Source organism: Ursus maritimus, unplaced genomic scaffold, assembly GCF_017311325.1.
Source record: "Ursus maritimus isolate PB19 unplaced genomic scaffold, ASM1731132v1 scaffold_35, whole genome shotgun sequence".
NCBI lineage: Eukaryota > Metazoa > Chordata > Mammalia > Carnivora > Ursidae > Ursus > Ursus maritimus.
In genome coordinates this window covers 6,379,543-6,401,682 of record NW_024426119.1, presented here as the reverse complement: position 1 = coordinate 6,401,682, position 22,140 = coordinate 6,379,543, and the positions used below count along the sequence as shown (strand labels likewise).

Here is a 22,140-nt window from a genome sequence, read left to right as displayed (position 1 = left end):
TCAGGTCATGATCCCAGGGTGCTGGGATCGAGCCCTGCATCAGGCTCCCTGCTCAGTGGGAAGCCTGCTTCTCCTTCTTCCACTCCCCCTACTTGTGTTCCCTCTCTCGCTGTCTCTCTCTCTCTGTCAAATAAATAAATAAAATCTAGAAAAAGAAAAAGTTTTTTATCTCAATGAAGTCCCAATAGTTCATTTTTACCTTTGTTTCCCTTGTCTTTGGAGATGTGTCTAGCAAGAAGTTGCTTCGGCCGAGGTTGAAGAGGTTGCTGCCTGTGTTCTTCTCTAGGATTTTTTTTTATTATTAAAAGATTTTATTCATTTATTTGAGTGAGAGAGAGATAGAAAGTGTGCATGAGAGAGAGCACAAGCAGGGGGAGGGTCAGTGGGAGAAACAGACTCCCCACTGAGCAGGGAACCCGACTTGGGGCTCGTATCCCAGGACCCCAGGATTATGACCTGAGCTGAAGGCAGATGTTTAACCGACTGAGCCACCCAGGTGTCCCACTCCTCTAGGATTTTGATGGATTCCTGTCTCACGTTTAGGTCTTTCATCTATTTTGAGTCTATTTTTGTGTATGGTGTGAGGAAACGGTCCAGTTTCATTCTTATGCATGTGGCCGTCAAATATTCCCAAGACCATTTGTTAGACTGTCTTTTCTCCATTGGATATTCTTTCCTACTTTGTTGAGGATTAATTGACCATAGAGTTGAGGGTCTGTTTCTGGGTTTTCTGTTCTGTTCCATTGATCTACGTGTCTGTTTTTGTGCCGGTACCATACCGTCTTGATGATTACAGTTTTGTAATAGAGATTGAAGTCTGGAATTGTGATGCCTCCAGTTTTCATTTATTTTTTTTTCAACATTCCTTTGGCTATTTAGGGTCTTTTCTGGTTCCCCGTATGATTTTCTTAATAACATTTTCTTTTCTCCAGCCTACCCTATTTAATAATACTGTGTATAATACTTGTAACATACAACATGTATGTTAATTGACTGTTTACACTATTGGTAAGGCTTCTAGTTAGCAATAGGCCATTAGTAAAGTGTTTGGGCAGAGTCAAAAGTTGTACATGGATTTTTGACTACATGGGGAGTTGGCTCTCCTAACCTTCATGTTGTTCAAGGGTCGACTTTATGATGATCAACACTAAGAAGTTAATGTTGGTATAATACTATTAATTCAACTATAGGCCTTCTTAAAATCCCACTGGTTTTCCCACCATTTTCCTTTTTATTTTCTAGTATCCAACCCAGGATCCCATTTTGCATTTGGTGGTCATATTTTCTTAGTCTCCTCTAATTTGTGTTAGTTCCTCAGTTTTTACCTGTTTCTTGTGGTCTTGACACTTCCGGAGAGTACTGGTCAGCTATTTTGTAAAATATCCTTCAGTCTCAGTTTGTGTGATGGTTTTCCCTTGATTAGATAGAGGCTATGCATTTTTGTTAAGAATACTCCAGAAAGTATGGGCTCTCACTCAGTCACACTCAGGGTACCTAAGGTTAATGTCTCATATCACTGGGGATGGTAACCTTGAAAACTTGCTTAAGTTGGTGTCTGCCAGGTTTCTCTATTGTACAGTTACTAATTTTCCTTTTAGAATTAATAAATACCTTGGGCGAGATACTTTAAGATTATGCAAATATCTTGTTTTCCCCCAAACTTTTGTCCACTAATGTTAGCATCCATGAGTAGATCTTGCCTGCAATAATTATCACTGTATGGTACTAAATTTTGGGTGATTTTTTAATGTAACAATAGATAAGTGGAATGATTTACATCAGCATTGATGTAATCAGCATTGAAAATTCGAGTATAGTTGACACACAATGCTGCGCTCATTTCAGGTGTACAACATAGTCATTCAACAAGTTTATACATTGTGCTGTGTTCACCACAAGTATAGCTTCCATCCGGCCTGGTACATCACTAGTACAGTATCGTCGACTATATTCCTTATGCTGTGTCAGCATTATTTTTAATGACTCCCTACATGGATGTACCATAATTTATTTAACTAATATTCTCCTGTTAAACATTTAGATTATTTTCTTTGTTTTTCAACTTCTTTAGTTATACATAAGGCTGTGATAACATCCTTGGGTAATTATTCTATTATGACCTTCTGCGGTAACTAAAAAAATTAGGTTGAAAACTAGGTTGAAAAAATGGACCCCCAAGAGATAGCCATGTCAAATCCCTGGAAGCTGTCAATGTTACCTTATTTGGAAAAAGGGTCTTTGCATATGTGAGTAAGTTAAGGATTTGAAGATGAGGAGATAATCGTGGAATATGGAGGAGGGCTCTAAATGCCATCCTAAGTATCCTCATAAGAGAGAGGCAGAGGGAGAAGAGGCACACAGAAGAGAAGGCCATGTGAAGGAGGAGGCAGAGGTTGGAGTGACGTGGCCTCGGGCCAATGGATGCTGGCAGCCGCCAGAAACTGGAAGAGGCAAGAAATGAACTCTCACCGAGAGCCCCCATAGGCAGTGCAGCCCTACTGACACCTTGATTTTGGACTAATGGCCTCGAGAACTGAGAGAGAATAAATTTCTGCTGTTTTAAGTGACCAAGTTTGTGTGAATTTGTGACAGTAGATACAGGAAATGAATACACTTCGAAGGGAAATCACTAAGTGAAAGGGCTTGGACATTTTAAAGATTTTTATTCATATTGACTCATTAAAATGTTATACCAATTTAGACTCCTCCCAAGTAGTGTATTTGAGCATTGTTTTCCTATACCCACAATACCAGTGGATTTATTATTATTATTATTATTATTTTAAAGATTTTATTTATTTATTTGAGAGAGCGAGTCAGCAAGAGAGAGCATGAGCTGGGGGAGGGGTAGAGGGAGAGGGAGAAGCAGGGTCTCTGCTGAGCGGGGACCCAATGTGGGACTCGATCCCAGGACCCTGGGATTATGACCTGAGCCGAAGGCAGACACTTAACCCACTGAGCCACCCAGGCGCCCCAACAGTGGATTTAATAGTTGTTTTAAAGCTTCACTTATTTAAAATGGAGTTATAATTTGTATCTCTGTGATATTTAAGGAGGTTGAATATTTTTTTCTTTTAGCCATTTTGTGAGTTACTTGTTCTTTTATAAAATGAGGTGCTCCTGTTTATTGATTTGAAAGACTACTTTATATATTAAGGATACTAATTCTTTGACTATTATAAATACCAAAAACATTTTTTTCTAACTTATTATTTTTAGTTTTATGGTATTTCTTGCTCTCCCAAACTTGATATTTTTTTTATTTAGCTAAATCAGTCATTTCTTTTCTCTTTTCATTGATTGCTGTTCAGCTTAAAAAGGCCTTTTCCAATATTAGATGACATAAAAATGTACTTGTGTTGGGTGCCTGGGTGGCTCTGTTGGTTAAGCGTCTGCCTTCAGCTCAGGTCAGGATCCTCAGTCCCAGGATTGAGTCCCACGTCGGGCTCTCTGCTCAGCGGGGAGTCTGTTTCCTCCCTCTCCCACTGCCCCTCCCCCTGCTTGTGCTCTCTCACTCTTTCTCTGTCAAATAAATAAAATCTTTAAAAATTGTTTAAATTAAATTAAAAAACCAACAGCAAATGGAGACAAGCCTTAAACATTGTCCGAGCAGACAAAAGCAGTTTAGTCATACAAACAAAACTTAATTTAGCTTCTTTTGCAAGGCTATCTTGACCTGGGTCATCTCTTGCTTATGTGTCTGGAAATCACAAGCAAAACTGCAAGTGTTTTTCCAAAATTGATATGACGTAACCATTCTACTTTATAAGAAAATACCCCTGAGCCTCATGCCGTGTTTTGGTTTTAGTGTTCCCAGTTTACAAGCTGCTTTTTGATGTGTGCACAATGAACTTTTACTAATGACTACTTCTCTGGTTCATTGGTTTTATTTTGGTATTTATGATCTTTTGATGCAGCTAACAAATTGGGGAAAAAAACCCACCAGATCAGCTCTCTACCTCATATATCACAACAAAATGACCCTGGGATCATGACCTGAGCTGAAGGCAGATGCTAAACCTACTGAGCCACCCAGGCAACCCTTTTTTTTTAAATTTGAGAGAGAGAGCATGAACGGGGTGGGGAGGGGGAGAGGGAGAGAGATAATCTCACGCAGACTCCCCACTGAGTCTGCAGGACTCCATCCCAGGACCCTGAGATCATGACCTGAGCTGAAATCAAGAATTGGCCACTTAACCGACTGAGCCACCAAGGTGCCCAGTCTCTGTTTGTTTTGATTTTAACACTAGTTATGTCAGTACCTTTTATTGGATAATTCATCATTTCCTCACTTATTTGAAATGCTAACTTTATCATGCACTAATTGGGTCTCTTTCCGAATTTTCTATTCTCTTCCATTAATATTTCTGTCTGCGTTGATGTCAGTATCACACGGTTTTTATTACTGTAGCTTTGTAATACATTTTATTGGGGCAGGTCTATTGTCTTTTTCAAAAAGTTTTTTGCAATAACGTGTTTTTCTCAAGCCTATTTTTCTCTTTGAGAGTTGCTTAGCAGGGAGTCCACTATTTAAGAAAAAAGGCCGCAGGGGCGCCTGGGTGGCACAGCGGTTAAGCGTCTGCCTTCGGCTCAGGGCGTGACCCCGGCGTTATAGGATCGAGCCCCACGTCAGGCTCCTCCGCTATGAGCCTGCTTCTTCCTCTCCCACTCCCCCTGCTTGTGTTCCCTCTCTCGCTGGCTGTCTCTCTCTCTGTCGAATAAATAAATAAAATCTTAAAAAAAAAAAAAAAAAGAAAAAAGGCTGCAAAGCACCTCTAACCTTATAGTTTATAGAATGCTATTTTACTAACTTAAATGTCTGAAGGCTGTTGTATGAAGATAATCTGTCTCGAAAAGTACGATTTCTTATATTTTCTTTCATGTCTGTTGGTAATTCTGTACCTTCCTAGGACCAAGACTGTGTTTGTTTTCCCAAATAAAGAACATGGGCAGTGTCAGGAATATAATTCTGGCTATGATAGTATCACAGCAGCTGTATTTCAGGAAAGCTGGAGCTGGATGCTGGTTTCCCTAATGGATGATGCGGTTCTAAGAGGCCGCCCCTACCTCCCCTGGTTGACTCTGGAGGGGGGACTGTGAAACAGAGGATCCGTGGTGACTTTTTGACGTTAACCTTTTCAGGCATAGAGTTCACTACCAAATGAACTTCTGGCCCTGCAGGGCAAGACTTTTGTTTTCAGTTGTCTTTTCTTCAAAATGAAACCAGAACTATCAAATACATTCACTTTTAAAGCTCATGCCCTGTGTATTTGGCTTAAACCTGTAGAGCTCCCTGCTGTAGCTTTGGAGTCACGTGACTACGATAGGCCCTTCAGACATTTGCAGTAACGTTAGATTAGTTCTAATGTTTTAATGTGGAAATCAGTTGGGCTTCATGAGCTGAAAACTGGAGTTACCAGGGACTCGAAACCTATGTTCAGGGAAAATCACTGGTTTAAACATTATCATGTTAGAGTTCCAATTTTTAGATTTCGAATTCTTAGTTATTATGTATTGGCAGTGTTTATTGTGCTCAGAGCAGAGAAGATGCAAAAGTTGAGTCAATGGAAAAGGAATGGGAATAATAGATACTGTTAGGCTCTTGCTTTTCACTCTCGCTACTGTCTGTAGCTCATGCGGGACTGGTGTGCCCAAGGGAAGGGACAATGTTACTGCGTTCCTGGTTCTTCAGAGTTAAGTAGATTCTTTTTGTTTTTTTGGTGACTGGTCTTTTAGAGAAGGCAAATTCCTTAGTGAAAGTTCCTGCTGGGTTTTTATATCATAAGCATATTTTTAACAGTCATGCATATCTGATTTCTAAGTGTCTTAAAAACCAAAGGAGATATTTACTTTGGACTACATTATTAGGCTAATTACACATTTTTTCTTTACATTTTACATAACATAGTTATTACTTCATTCCCAAAGAGGAAACTTTTGGAATCTTCAGTTTAAGAAAGGTATTATTAGCAGAGAATTTTCACTGTCTGTAGAAGAGAAATTTTTTTTTTTTTTTAAAGATTTTTTATTTCTTTATTTGACAGAGATAGAGACAGCCAGCGAGAGAGGGAACACAAGCAGGGGGAGTGGGAGAGGAAGAAGCAGGCTCATAGTGGAGGAGCCTGACGTGGGGCTCGATCCCGTAACACCGGGATCACGCCCTGAGCCGAAGGCAGACGCTTAACCGCTGTGCCACCCAGGCGCCCCTGTAGAAGAGAAATTAATAGAAATGTAAGGGTCTGGTTTGACCACATAGCAGTGATTTTAAAGTCTTCAATTCCTACTGTTACAACATAGTTGCATATTAGAAAATGGTGTGAAACTACTTACATTTGTTTCATTCTGAGATTTCTTTCCCATGTTATTCACTGAACTTTGGTTACCCCTCTTAATTAAAAGTACAAAATTGAAACAATTATTTTGATCAAGCCTATATATAGCTGTAAGTTTTAAAATAAAATGTTTCTATAAGGCTTATGAAAACAGAAATCTTTTGCCCCATTCCTCTCCAGAACTTTTTCTGTTACCAGGAAAGCACAAACCCTTGTAAATTATCCAGTAGGTGGCAGCATCTAGTTAAAATACGCACTTGTAAAAAGCGTCTGGACGAGTTTGGAGCCAGACTTACTTAGATTTGAACTTAATTTTTTTTTAATTAAAAAAATTTTTTTAGACTTGAACTTTAAACGCATATCTACAAACATACCCAAATTTTCCTTCTGCCTCTTTTCCCTTTAAAAAAAAAAAAAGGGAGACATTCCTAGGTTGAATATTCTTCCTTACCCCTGCCCCCCCCTTGCAATGGCTTATTAGCCTTTTATTTAAGTGTAATTTGAGGGACTTCAGGCTGGTAGCACAATGGCAATTTCAAACCAGCGCTTCAGATACAAAATACATCCTAGCCCTTCTAACATCACAAAGAACCAACAGCAAAACAAAGGAAAAGGTACTGGTTGTTGCGTCATATATTTGGTTTTATTGACAGGTAAACACAAGTGGGGCCTTGACACCAAGAGAAAGAGAAAAACCACATTAAGTTGATTTTTCCCCCCACATTTTGACTTGATAATCCAAACTTAATAACCTCAAGTTTAACTATTGAGATGCTGAAGCAGACAATATTACACTTGCTAGAGATCTCAGAAATATTTTAGAAGTCTTTTCACCCCATTTTTGAGGGGCCACTTTTAAGTTTTGATAGAGAGATCTGGTGAAAATCAAAACTCCTTACCATACCGTAAGGAGTTTTCCCTTAGTTTTTAGCATTTCTCTGATGGATAGAGACAGAATTCTGTACTCTGGGGGAAACACATCTGATGATAGAGTTGTTTGTCAGCAGTGTTTTAGAAGGAGGTTATTCCTTTTTCCTTTGTCACGTTGGCCTCTGTGTTCCCAGCTCTAAATTTATAAGCTCATGTAAGCACAACACAACAGCATCTTAATCAACTAGGGTTCTAATGATCTGAAAATACCTTTTTGAAAATGCTTTTCTGTGAAATTCAGGTATATGCCACTTTTCCTCGTGGATGTTAAGATGGAATATTCTAAGAAAATATGGTAGTCTTTTTCCACCCTGTTTTGCAGAGGATTGAGGGAGAAAATCAATTGTGGTGACTGGGCAGTTAAGGATTTTTGGTTTTTAACCTCTGTTACAGTCTTAATATTGCCTAGCAATGTCTTTTGCATTCTCCAAAGTGGCCGTTCCAAATGCTTACCATGTGTTTAACCTCCTGTCTTCTGCAAGTCCTTCACTCCGGCCTTCTTATGCCCAGAGAAAACAACCACCCGGGTGTGACTCCCTTCCATATTCTTTCCTTCTGTCTCTAAACTGCACTCTGTTCTCCTCCATCCCCCGTCTTTCTTATTTTAGATTGAGGGAAGGTGCTGTTCTCCAAGGCCAAGGTCAACGACATCCCATCCCTTTCACTCTGCCCCTGGCTCCTGATCCATCCATGATTCTGTGTCTCACCTAGGGCTTCTATCTGTCCTCCTCTCTCTCCTTCCCTCCAGCTTACTATGTTTGAATCTTCTGGTCCCAAAACAGAAAGAGCCATCAAACCAGCCAAACAGACAAATAAAACCTCCTCCCTCAGTTCTTCACCCTGCTCCCAAACAGGTCCCATTTACTTCCCTTCTTCTTAAAGGTCAGACTTCTTGAAAGAACAGTCCACACGTACTAGGGCTACCTGGTCAACTTCCATTTACTTCTCAACTGTTTGGTGGTCTGTGTTTTCTCCTTTCACACTACAGAAACTACTTCATCAGCGGTCCTCTTAAATTCTAAGCCTAGTGACAGACTTCCGGTTTTTACCCTACTTGACCTCTCTGTAGCATCTAGTGCAGTTGGCCAGTCATAGACCAGTAACATTTTTACTGGTGTCATCATTCCCTGCCAGCTCTCCTGTTTTTCTTCTCTCCTCTCCCTTACTCTCATTGTTGAAATCTGTTTCTCCTCCTGTGTGTTTTCCTCTATCTGGGTTAATGGTTTCATCATCCATCCAGACTTTGCGATGGTTAATTTTATGCATCAACTTGACTGGATGGTGAGATGCCTAGATGTCTGGGTAAGCATTATTTCTGGGTGTGTCTTTGAGGGCATTTCCAGGAAAGGCTAGCATTTGAATTGGTAGACTGAGTAGAGTCCCCCTCCCCAGTGTGGGTGGGCATCATCTGAGCTGTTGAGGACCTGAATGGAGCTACAAGGTGGACGAAGGAAGGCTTTGCCCTCTCTGCCTGAGTGCTTGAGTTGGACCACTGATCTCTTCTGGGCCGCAGTTACAATTAAATTCTCTTATTCATTCTAATTATCTTTAGTTGTTTGCTTTGAGTCTTGTTGGTTTATGATCACCTTGAAATAACGTTAATTTTTGTGTCCTTTTCAATAATTATTCCTATTCTGAGAACTTTATAAAGACTTAGTGTTGAAATTTATGGGTGCATTTCATTAGGTATTTAAACTATCATCAGGGTTTTTCCATCTTGACAAGCTTATTTAATGTTTTCAAATCAGTATATTTATTTATTTATTTATTTTTAAAAGATTTTATTTATTTACTTGAGAGAGAGGAAGTGAGAGAGCGAGCATGGGGGGGGCACGTGGGGAACAGCAGAAGGAGAGGGAGAAGCAGGCTGTCCGCGGAGCAGGGAGCCCCATGCGGGGCTCAATCCCAGGACCCTGGGACCATGAACTGAGCTGAAGGCAGACGCTTAACCAACTGAGCCACCCAGGTGCCTCTAAAATCAGGATGTTTAAATACTAAATGAGTGTTATTCTTTGGTCAGTATTTCTTGGTTATGAAGGATTATTCTTTTAACTTAGTACCAGATTTGAATGGCCGAATTTACTCAGAATTTTTGCATCTATATTTATAAGTGAGATTTGCTCTGTGTGTGTGTGTGTGTGTGTGTGTGTATGACTGTGTGTGCCCACGTGCATGTATGTTCTGGTGTTGACAGCAGAGGTGGGGTTGGGAGGGTGTGTGTGTGTGATTTGTGAGGCTGTGTTAACTTCATAAAATGATTGGGGCTGGCTGTTCATTTATTTCTATGCTTTGAAATAGTTTATATAATGTGGGGATTATCTGTTCCCTAAAAACTTGAAAGATTGCACTGGAAAAACCATCTGTTTCAAATAATTTCTTGGAGGCAATTTTCTGACTCTTTTCTCAGCTTCTTTCATATTTACTATTATATTTCAGTTTTCTAGTCTTCTGGGTCATTTCTGGCAATACATCCATGTCAGTGAGATTTCAAAACGTCCATTTCACCAGGATTGAACATTTTACTAATAAAATTTCATATAGTATTTTAAAAGAATAATTCCCCTTATTGTTTATTATGCCACATTTCTTTTTTCTGATTTAATTCCTGTTTTCCTTCCTCTTTACAATCTTAAAGTTTTTTTTTTAAGTTAACTTTTTTAAAGCACAGTTTTAGATTTACGAGAAATTAGGACGATAGCATAGTGATTTCCCATATACCTGTAACCATCTCCCCCTATTATTCATATAGTATGGTACATTTGTTATAATGAACCGATATTGATACATTATTATTAAATAAGCCTACACTTTCTTCAGACTTTTAGTTTTTACCCTTTTTTTTCCGTTCCAGGGTGCCATCCAAGATACCACATTACGTTAGTATGTGCGTCCTCATGTCTCCCTAGACCACTCTTGGCTGTGCACTTTCTCAGACTTTTGACGACTTTGGCAGTTAGGAGGAGTACTCATTAGGTATCGTGTAGAATTTCCAGCAATTGTGATTTATCCATATTTTTCTTATGATTTGACAAAGGTTGCATGTTCTTGGGAGGAACACTATGAAGTTAAAGTGCCATTTCCATTCCGTCACATCATACTAGCCACGTAACTTATCAGTGTGGAGGTCAACTTTGATCACCTGGCTGAGGAGGTGTTTGTCACATTTCTCCACGGTGAAGTTCTTCAGTTTTCCCCCCTTTCCATCCTGTCTCTGGAAGGAAGTTACTATGTGCAGCCCTTTCTTGAAAGGTAGGGAGTTACACTTCACCTCCTTGAAGGCAGGGTATTTACATAAATTTTTTTGAATTATCTGCATGGGAGATTTGTCTATTCTTCCCGTGTACTTATTCAATCATTTCTTTTTTTTTTTTTTTTAAGATTTTATTTATTTATTTATTTGACCGAGAGAGACAGCCAGCGAGAGAGGGAACACAAGCAGGGGGAGTGGGAGAGGAAGAAGCAGGCTCCTAGCAGAGCAGGGAGCCTGATGTGGGGCTCGATCCCAGGAACCCCGGGATCACACCCATAGCCAAAGGCAGACGCTTAATGACGGAGCCACCCAGGCGCCCCTCAATCATTTCTTTATATCAATATAGACTTGTGGATATTTATTTTATACATTGGATTATAGTAATCTAATATCCCTTTATTTTGCCGCTCAAATTTTTCTAGTTTTGGTCATTGGGAGCTCTTTCAGTTGACATCTATGTCCCTTTTTATTTTTTAAGAGGGGGCAGAGGTAGAGGGAACTCGATCTCACAACCCTGAGATCATGACCTGAGCTGAGTCTGAAATCAAGAGTTGGACGCTCAACCGACTGAGCTACCCAGGGTCCCCCACCCCACCCCCGTGTCCCTTTGATGTACCTCCAACATGGCCGGTTTTATTGTCGTTGAGCCCGTCCTTACTTTCTGGCACTATGGGATGCACCAGACTCAGTTTGTATGTTTCCTCCCCTCCCTTCCCCCACCTCCCAGCTTGTATATTTCCTATCTGAGTCCTAGAATCAGTTGTCTCTTCAGGGAGCCCTGGTTCCTCTGATTGGAGAATAATATTAGAAACCAAGATCTGGATGCTAGGTGTGCTGTTGCTACTGGGGAGTCATTGATTCTAGGCCCTCTAAGGAAGGAAATATTTGTGAGTATACTAACCTGTTATATACCATGTCTATAAGTATTTCTATGTGTAACCCTCTGTATCTATATTAAGCTAAACGTGGATTCATACTGATGTCTCCAACTTTATGCTGTTACCACATGAATCTTTCTAACCATTTGCCCTTGCTTAACTGTAACTTCTACTCTGACAGTGAGAAACCTGGCTCTCACCACTGGCCCTCCCTTCACTTGTTGCGCAATTCCAGTAAATGTGGAGTGATATTAAAATTGTTAACCTGTACCCTATAGGAGACAACTTAGTCACCTGGAGTTCAGTGCTCAGGTGCAGTCTCTGTTATTAGCAGAGTTTGGCACAGACCATGCGCCATACTTGCAGACTCCACTCGTTTCCGCAGATACTTAAGGTGAATACCTTTTTCCTACCCCCTTCAGTGAGACTGTTCCAGACATTTGTAACGCAGTTAGATCGTTTGGTCACAGTTTGTGTTCCATCTTGGGATTCTCTGACATCCTAAATGATATTTGGAAAACTTTCATGCATTACAGTTCACTCTGTGTTGTGAAGCGATAGGTTGTCAAAATGCACAGTGTCACGGGACCAGCAGTAGAGAATCATATAGAATAGTTTCACCACTGCGAAAAATCCTGTGTGAATTCCCAGTCACCTCTCCCTCCTCCCCCCACACCTCTAGATGCTTCTGATCTTTTTACTGTTTCTATAGTTTGCCTTTTCCAGAATGTTATGTAATTGGAATCGTACAGTATGTAGCATTTCCAGGTTGGGTTTTTTTACTTAGCAATATGCCTTTAGGATTCATCGATGTCTTTTTATGGCTTGATAGCTGCTTTCTTTTGGTCACTGAACAGTATTTCATTCTATGGCTGTACCACGGTTTGTTTATACCTTCACCTATTGAAAGGTATCTTGACCGCTTCCAGTTTTTGGTGATTGTGAATAAAGCTGCTTTACATTTTATGCAGATTTTTTTTTTGTGGTTGTAAATTTTCAATTTACTTTGATAAATATCTAGGAGCAGGCTTGCTGGAACATATGGGAAGACTGTTTAACTTTGTAAGAAACTGACTGTCTTTCAAGTTGGCTCTACCGTTTTGTATTCCCACCAGCAAAGAATGAGAATTCCTGTTGCTTTGCATTTTTGGCAGCGATTGGTATTGTTTTCTGGAATTTAGCCATTCTAATAGGTATGCAGTGGTATCTCGTTGTTTTAATTTGCATTTGCATTTCCCTAATGGCAAATGATGTTGTCTATCTTTAAGGTGCTCATTTGCTCTCTGTATATTTTCTTTAGTGAGTTGTCTGTTCAGATCTTTTGCCCATTTAAAAAAATTGGATTGTTGTTTTCTTACTGTTCAGTTTTAAGTGCTTTGTGTATTTTGGATACAAATCCTTTATCAGATACGTGTTTGGTAAATACACGTATTTTCTCCTAGCCTGTGGCTTGTCTTTTTTGTTTTCTTTACAGTGTATTTTGTAGAGCAGACGTTCTAATAAAGTTCAGTATATCAATTTTGTTCTTTCATGGATCATGCTTTTGGTGTTGAGTATGAAAACTCATCACTAAACCCAAGATCACATGGGTTTTTCTCCTCTGTTTTCTTTTAGAAGTTTTATTGTTTCGCATTTTACATTAGTTGAATTATTTGTGAAAAGTGTAAGTTCCCTCTCCAGGTTTGTTTTCCTTCCTTCCTTCCTTCCTTCCTTCCTTCCTTCCTTCCTTCCTTCCTTCCTTCCTTTGCGTATGGACATCCAGTTATTCCAGCACCATGTTAAAGAGATCATCCTCTCTCCACTGAATTGCCTTTGCTTTTTTTGTTAAAGATCAGTTGACTATATTTTTGTGAGTCTGTTTCTGAACTCCCTTTTCTGTTCCAGTGATCTGTGTGTTTTTCACTGAAAACATGTCATCTTGATCACAATTAGTGTTTTCTCTTTTTAAAATTGCACTTGTAGATTTTTCTTTTTATACCTTCAAGAGCCAGTTTTGAATTTCTTTGCTCATTCTAGCTTGTTTCTTTATGCTTTCTTTTCTTGGCCTTGTTATTGTTTTCTCTAGCTTCTTCAGTTAAATTAGTTAAGCTCATTTCATTTTCTCTTAAAATATGTATATTAGCCTGCTACGCTGCCATAAAAAGATATCACAGGTCGGGTGGCTTAACAGCAGAAATTTATTTTCTCACAGCTCTGGAGGTTCGAAGCCCAAGATCAAGGTGCTGGAAAATTCATTTTTTGGTGAGGTCTGTCTTCCCAGCTTGCAGATGTCCACCTTCTCACTGTGTCCTCGTGACCTTTTCTCTGTGCCAAGGGAAGCGGGGAATGGGATAAAGAGATCTCTGGCATCTCTTCCTGTTCTTATAAGGCCACAAGTTCTGTTAGATTAGGGCCCCACACAGTGATATTATTTAGTTTTAATTACCTCCTTAAAGGCCCTGTCTTCAAACACAGGCACACAGGAGGTTAGGGCTTCCATATGCACATTTTGGAGGGATACAGTTTGGTCTGTAACCATATGATAAAAGCATCATTGCTATGCACTTATTTCTAAATATAGCTTTATCTCTGAAGTGCATTCTTTAGTACATGGTGTTATCACTCTTCTCTACAAGTTGTTATTGTGTACTTATTTCCTTACTGATGTAGTAGTTAATTGGAAAATGGTGGTGCCTTTCCCTTGTTCTCCAGAATATTTTTAATAAGCCCTGTATTTTAAAAGTTAATATAGAAATTTATAATATTGCTTTGCTATTTTGAATTTATTGACATTATAGTCTAATAGAATGGTTGTCAATTCTAGGGGACATTTGGATATGTGCATCTTTGGTTGGCATAATGATGTGCAGTGGGGGAGGGTTCGTGTAGTTCGCAGGGGCGAGAACTTCTAGATGTTCATGCCATAGGCCAGCCCTGAGGAATTGTGGTGTGTGTGTATGTGTGTGTGTGTGTGAGAGAGAGAAAGTGAGTGAGAGAGCAAGCAGAGGATGAATTTCAGAGCCTCTGTCCCTCTAAACATGGCACACTGCCATTGCTGCTTTGCAGCTATCACGTGTAAGGGTGGAGCACTGTGCGTGGAGTCTTCTTTCAGAGCCTTGCAGTGAGGAAGAGCCCACTCTGCTCTGGGTTTCCTCGTTTTCTTTGGGGGTTTCAATCCAGTTTCGGGATTTCAACTTCCCTCTAAGGGAACCCGTATCAGGGAGCAGCCTCACGCCTGTGTCACTTGCGTCTACTCTAAATTCGTTTCCTCTGATGCTGTTTCAGATCCTTCTCCACTGTCTGGGGTGGACTTCAATGTCTTCCTTAGGCATGAAACAACTATATCCCATCCTGAAATCTTTCTCTTTTAAGACTCTTATTTAAAATGTGCTCAGTCCTTCAAAGTCTGGCTCTTGACCTCCTAAGGGAGATTGTTTTTGCACCCCCCCCCATAAATATTTGTAGCGAGGAGAGGAATCTTTTAAAATTTCCTATTAAATTTAATTTTGGTATAATTTCGGACTTAAAGTCTCAAGAAAAGCACAAAGAGTTTTCAAAAACCCTTTATCCAGATTCTCCAGGTGTTAACATGTTGCCACATCCTCCGTCTCTGTGTCTGTCTCTGTAGAGATGTTTGTCCCCTCTGTCTCCCTCTTCACACAAGGGCTCTTGCACACACACATGCACGAGTGAGGAAATTAGCGCCGATCCAATACTATTGTCCAGTCTACAGGCTTTCTTCTTTTGCTAATTGTCCCACTAAAATCCTTTCTACCAACAGAAAATCCCCGATCATGTATTGTGCTTAGTTGTCATGTCTCTTTAGGGCATTCTTAGTGTTCTACGACACTGGCATTTTTGAAGACTATAGGCTTGATATTTTGTAGACTGTTCCCCGGTCCAGGTTTGTTTCTAGTTCCATGAGATTTGGTTCAGGTTATACATTTTTGGCGGGAATCCCAATGTGTCTTCATGGATCCTATCAGAAAGTACACGATGTTGATTGTGCCATAACTGGTGAGGTGAACCTTGATCACTTGGTTAGGGTGGTGTCTGCCAGGTTTCTCCACTGTAAAGTTGCCAGTGTTCCTTTTGTACTGAGTGAGTCATCTTGCAGGGAGGTACTCCGAAGCTATTGTGTCATTCTTCCAACTTTCATCTACTACTTTTCCAGCCATTGGTGATTCTTACCTGAACCAGTTATTATTATGATGGTACCCAACGACTATTTTCTAATTCCATTAGTTCTTCTATAGTAATACGTTTTTTTGCTCTGTTTTGTTTTTGTTTTTTTACTGTAAGGAAGAGTTTTCTAAAGGAGAACTTTGGAAATTCAGAAAATGCTTTTTTTTTTTTTTCCTTTGAGGAGTTAAGCTCCTGCAGTTGAATAACCAACTTTCAAAGCTGTTGTCTTTTAAGCTCAAAGCTGAGCTATGAGGCCTTTGCTCTAGGCCGGGCCCGCCTTCTGTCCGAGCTACTGAGTGTACAGAACACCACTGAGACTGTGAAGAGCCGCAGGATCACAAGAATAATTTTAGCCTAGGAAAAGCCCTTAGGTTAAAATTATCTCCAAATATCACCTTGCTGTAACAGTTTTTAGTATTGCAGGGTTTCATATTGTGTCTTTCTAGGTGCTTCGGTGTAAAAGTGAGTGAAACTATTAAAAAGGAATTATGGGATCAAAAATAAATATATTACCACTCGAAAAGAACTTAAACCTTTCTGTCTTTTACACAAAAGTAGCTTTTTTTTTTTTTTTAAAGATTTTATTTCTTTATTTGACAGAGATAGAGACAGCCAGCGAGAGAGGGAACACAAGCAGGGGGAGTGGGAGAGGAAGAAGCAGGCTCCTAGCGGAGGAGCCTGATGTGGGGCTCGATCCCAGAACGCCGGGATCACGCCCTGAGCCGAAGGCAGACGCTTAACCGCTGTGCCACCCAGGCGCCCCATACACAAAAGTAGCTTAGCCCTCTGCCACCCAAGGCTTACCCCACTGATTTGCTAGATTAACTCATCAAAGATTATGCAGGATTAACGTTATAATGTCAATCCCAATGATGCTCCCTTGTTTTGAATTCCAAATTAGGGAATTGGAATCGAAACATTTCCTTTTACCCTCAGACGTTGCGTGTTTTGAATTGGGTGATATTTGTGTGTTGGGGTGAATGTATCTTCTGCCAACTTCCTTTGCCCATATCACGTCCAAGAGGGTGCGTGAACCAGGTGTGTTTCAGAGATGGGTGGTGGATACTATACCATGCTCACGCCTTGTCATGTTTTTGAAGCAAAAACATTTCTGTGCCACAACCTGGCAGAGTCTCTCATGTTAAGACATAGAGACTTAAAAGAAAAGGATACTGGTTTACGTTAGCAGTTTCTTGCAGATATACGGTGGCTACCTTAGCTCACAGGAGAAAATAAAATAAATTACACTGAAACAAGAAGAGTTGAAAAAAACACAATTTCCTAATTTCTTTATGGGTATTGGCCCAAGAGCGTAAATCCCAAAGCTATCCCAAAGCAAGAAAGCTAACTGCTAAGAGTCTCCTGGTTTTCTCTTTCAAACACATGTTTTTATCTTATTGACCATATATCTGAAATCTTTATTTGGGGATGTAAAAGGAAAAAAAATACAAAGTTAGTCAGTGTGCGTGTTCTCTATATTATGAATGTTGGAATTTGGATACATTAACTCCAGGGAGTTAGTGTGGTTTTTTAGCACATACTTGTACATCCTCTTTGCATAGCAGTCCTAGGGAAATGCTTTTCGGCAGTCTTGATTTTTCTGCTGTTTGTTTCAGTGGCTAATGTGCATAAAGATGATTATCATTATAACCCGGAAGTGACGTCTTAACAAATGTGTATGGTGGAGGGGATTGAGGAATATTGTAGAGAATGTTAGATCTTCCTTTTAAACAACTGTTCACGTAGGCAACTTTTTACTTATGTTGCGTATTGAACAAGGGATTTTTTTAAATCAGCAGATCCCTCTCGCTATGAGCATGAAGACACATTTTTCCCAGTGTTTCACACTCAAGTCCCTCCAGAAGAATATGAAAACCGTATACAGAATGCCAATCAAGGTATGTTTTAATTCGTGTGATTTTGCATATCGTCACAAAATACTAGCTATATACAAAAATATTCACAGATGAAATCTTTTGATGTAACTTAATCCAGAGGCAGGTGAAAGCAGGTGAAGGTTCTAGATGAAAACAAGGTTGGTCACAAGTTAATCATTGTTAAGTTAGTTGTTGAGGGTTTGTGATACCATTCTTTCTGCTTTTGGATATTTAAATTTTATATAATAAAGAGTTAAAGCAAAGCTGGTTTCAAGTAATAGAAAACTAGCTTAAGCAAAAAAGAAAATTTTTGGAAATAATCCTGGAGGTAGACAGCTTTTTTGATTCCCGAGAACATATTCTATGGTTAATCATTGAGAGGGGACTCAATTTCAAAATTTCAGAGAAGACAACAACTGATCCAGCTTGGGTTAGGCGCCTACCCCTGGGCCAACCAACTCTTCCAACCCAGAGAGGGTCGCGGTTGATGAAGGAACGTGACAGCTCCTACTGCCAGTCACCTCCAGGGTGGAGAGGAGAGGACATTTCTAGTGAGACAGTACTGACCAGACAACCCAATGTTTTGTTACTACAATTTTAAAAACTATTATAAATGTCAATATGAATGCATTTAATTTGAGTTATTTTAATGTTGTATTGTTTAAGAGTATATGAAACTTGAAGTGAGTGAATAAACCTCATATTTCAACTTCAAAGACTATACACAACTTGGTTATAGAAGAAGTTGCATATTTTATATCTAAGGAGGCCACTCACCGAAAAAGTAACTCACACTTTAACTATTGGTAGTTGATTAAAAAATGTTATTGATTAAAGAAATAAAATCCCAATGATAAAATACAGATTGTTTTGCCTAGAAACTTGTAACTTAAATTTGAGCGAAACTTATTTCTTACTCACTTTTTGTTTGAAAAGAATTTACATCCATAGACCTTACCCTCTTCCTGCTTCTTTCCAGCTGTTGTTATAAAAATATATTCTTTAATTATTAAATTCCTGTTGAATCTTTGATATTTACCTATAAATATACCAACTGACTAGCTCCCTTAATCCTTCTTATTGACATACCCTCTCTTATAAAACAAAGATAACTTTTCAGTAAACCTTGTCTGGCTTGAGCTACTGGCTGGTTTTTTTCTCTGTTGGACTTTAATGTGGCAATTGATCCTCTTTTGTAGGGTGGACTCCATTTGTCATTTAAGAAGGTTCTTCTTTATGCTTGTTTTTAGAGTTTTGAAGAAGCATACACATGATCTTGTTTTAAATGCTTTAAACGTGACTACAGTGAAAATGAGATATTTAATAAAGGGAATAAGAGTCCATAGGTATTTTTCTTACCCTTATTTTGAGCACCCAGGTTCTGAACAACTCAGAAGTTGACTCAGGCCTCTTTTCAAAGGTTGAGAAAAAATGACAAACTGAGATGAGCTCTAAGGGTTTGCACAGATGGGATGTCGAACTTCCAGGACCCTAATGCCCAGACTTTGCTTAGAAGACAGGTTTGAACAAAAAGTTACTGTTCAGAGAGGGTGATGGCATATTAATAGGACAGCAGGGAATGACTCTAGTCTTTAGGGGAAGTTTTGTTTCATATAAAGACTGAGATAAAATAATTAGTTTCATTTGAGTTTAGTTGATACACATGTTACACTAATTTCAGGTGTACAACATAGTGACTCAACAAGTTCACACATTCATCTGTGCTCACCACAAGTGTGCTCCCCTCTGTCACCATGCGACACTATTACGATACCATTGACTATATTCCTTACGCTGTGCCTTTCATCCCCGTGATTTTTTCATTCCCTAACTGAAAACCTGCATCTGCCACTGGCCTTCACCCATCCTGCCCATCTCGTCACCCTCCTGCCCTCTGGCAACCATCACTTTGCTCTCTGTATTTATAGGTATGATTCTACCTTTTGTTTCTTTATTTATCCATTTGTTTTGCTTTTTGGATTCCACCTATGAGTGAAATCACATGGTAATTGTCCTTCTCAGTCTGACTCATTTCACTGAGCTTAATACCCTCTAGGTTTATCCATGTTGTTGCAGATGGCAAGCTCTTTCTCTTTTTTATGGCTGAGTAATATTCTACTGTCTGTGTGTGTATCACATCTTCTTTTTCTGTAAGAATAAATCTCCATGCATAGTAGGTTTCTGGATTTGGAATTTAGAAGTTATTCTGTATATGTTTTATTTCTTATGTATTTTAATGATGCTTATATATTTTAATGCTTGCTTTATTTCTTATATATTTAATGTATGTATATTTAATGTATGCTTAATGTAATTTTAATTTAAAATTTTAGCATAATGGACAATTATAATTACGAAAAATTTTGAACTTTTTTAATATTAGATTTTACCTATGATGTGGGAGGAAATGAGTCATTGATTGAAGCGGAAAAGAAACCTTTCTCAGATACAGAAAAGATTGAGCTCCAGGGTAAACACAGCCAGGATTTCATTAAGCGAAACATTGAGGTATGTATTTAGAATTTAGAAATCAGAATGGGGGATTAGATGAGTTATGAAAATGAAAATAGTTGTGTTCACGGTCTTTAATTTTTTTTTTTTTTTGATCATGATACATGTATATGTAATTGAAACAGCATATAACACTGAAAGAAAAGCTTTAATGGACCAGTACTTAACCTTCTTATTTTTTATTCCATCCTATCTTATTCTACCCCTTTTAAAAATGCTGGCTGCAATTCAGTATGTTTATTTCACTACCTAGAAATGAATCTGGTTCCTGCAGTTTGAAACACATTTATTTAGATAATAGCTTCAGACAATGTTTCCTAGATTTTTTTTTTTTTTTTTAAAGATTTTATTTATTTATTCGACAGAGAGAGAGACAGCCAGTGAGAGAGGGAACACAAGCAGGGGGAGTCGGAGAGGAAGAAGCAGGCTCCCAGCAGAGGAGCCTGACGTGGGGCTCGATCCCAGAACTCCGGGATCACGCCCTGAGCCGAAGGCAGACGCTTAACCACTGTGCCACCCAGGCGCCCCTCCTAGATTTTAAATTGCATATTAGTAAAGTTGGCTTTTTAAACTAATGAGACTGAGTTTATAGCTGGTGCATTTAGAAATTTGCATGGAAAATGCTTCCTGGCAGAACTGGAAAGGCCAATGGGCTGTCTGCCCCTTGCCCACTCCGGCTGAGCCTCCAGGAAGCCCGTCACTTGTCCCTTGCCTTGATTAGCTCCGTGCTTCGGGGATTCAACCTTGGTCTTACCGACCCTACAGCCTGACTTGGTATGTCCTTAAGGCAAACTAACCAAGGGCAAAGGGGCTCCTCTATTAGACCAGAATGCTGATTAATTACTTTATAGCGTGAAGTGTAGGAGCAGTGCACAGAGGCTTGTGACAAAACACCCAGGCAGTTAACAGATGAGTCACTAGGTGAGCGTGAAGTTATTCACAAGAGGAGAGAGTTAAATCATTCCTCACAGTTCAAGCCGGATGCTTCTTCCACGGTTCGCACATCATTTCCAGGCAGATTGGATTCATGGGTCAACCTACCACTGCCAGGACGGGCCTCTGGGACTCCTGCCTTTTCTCTTCACGGTCCTCTGATCTGAAGGAAACCTTCTCCAGCTTGATCGATCTTTTGCACAGGCCCATGTTGATTTATTTAATTTTCCAAGAGCGGTAACATTTTTCTCATATCCAAGTTCTTGCTGACACGAGAGGAGCTCCACCATGGATTTCCCTTTTCCCCTTTTAACAATAATTGCTGACTCTTTATGCAAAGTCCTGATATGACAGCTTGAGATTTATTATTTTTATTATTTATTTATTTATTTTTAAAGATTTTATTTATTTATTTGAAAGAGAGAGCAAGAGAGAGAGAGAGCACAAGCAGGGTGAAGGACTGAGGGAGAAGCAGACTCCCAGCTGAGCAGAGAGCCTGACTCGGGGCTTGATCCCAGGATCCCCAGGATCACAACCTGAGCCAAAGGCAGATGCTTAACTGACTGAGCTGCCCAGGTGCCCCGACAGTCTTGAAATTTAAAAGCAAGTTCATTTAGGAGACAGTGGGATGTCCAGCCTGCAAGCGGGCACGTTCGTTTTGGGTCCGATGAAAGAACAATTTTGAAATGGGTGATGTTGAGAAAGACAAGAAGAGTTTCGTGTAGAAGTGTGCCCAGTGCCATACGGTGGGAAAGGGAGGGAAGCACAAGACTGGGCCGCATTGCCATGGTATGTTTGGGTGAAACACAGGGCAGGCCCCTGGGTTTTCTCACCTAGATGCCAACAAGAGCAAAGGCATCACCTGGGGAGAGGAGACACCGATGGAGTATTTGGAGAATCCCAAGAAACACATCCTTGAAACAAAAACGACCTTGGCTGGCATTAGGAAGACGGGGAAAAAAGAGCAGACTGGATAGTTTTTAAGGCACAGTAATTGGCCACTGCCTTGTTTATTACGAAACAAGAATGTCTCACGACTTCTCCTGTGTGTACCGTATTTAAATGGATCCCATACACCAGAACTCAGATCATGAATGGCTGATGGAAGATTTATTTTGGAGAGTCCTGACTGAAATAAGATTGACTTATGGTTAAATGCGTACGAACAGCTTTTTGAACTTTGATAGTGATTCTGCTTCTGCAAGTGCTGTCACTGTTTTCCCCTTCTGGAGAGATGATTGGAATCGATTGGTGAAGTTCTACTT

At 39.7% G+C, this 22,140-nt stretch overlaps 1 protein-coding gene across 1 annotated transcript in view; it reads left to right on the top strand.

Moving 5' to 3' along the window:
• The window catches only part of FSIP1 (fibrous sheath interacting protein 1), a 182,971-nt gene that overhangs the window by 24,009 nt on the left and 136,822 nt on the right, over window positions 1-22,140 (top strand). Inside the window, exons 6-7 of the mRNA XM_040620447.1 lie at window positions 17,354-17,452; window positions 19,815-19,939. Coding sequence (XP_040476381.1) covers window positions 17,354-17,452; window positions 19,815-19,939 — 224 coding nt within the window. The remainder of the gene's footprint in view (window positions 1-17,353; window positions 17,453-19,814; window positions 19,940-22,140) is intronic.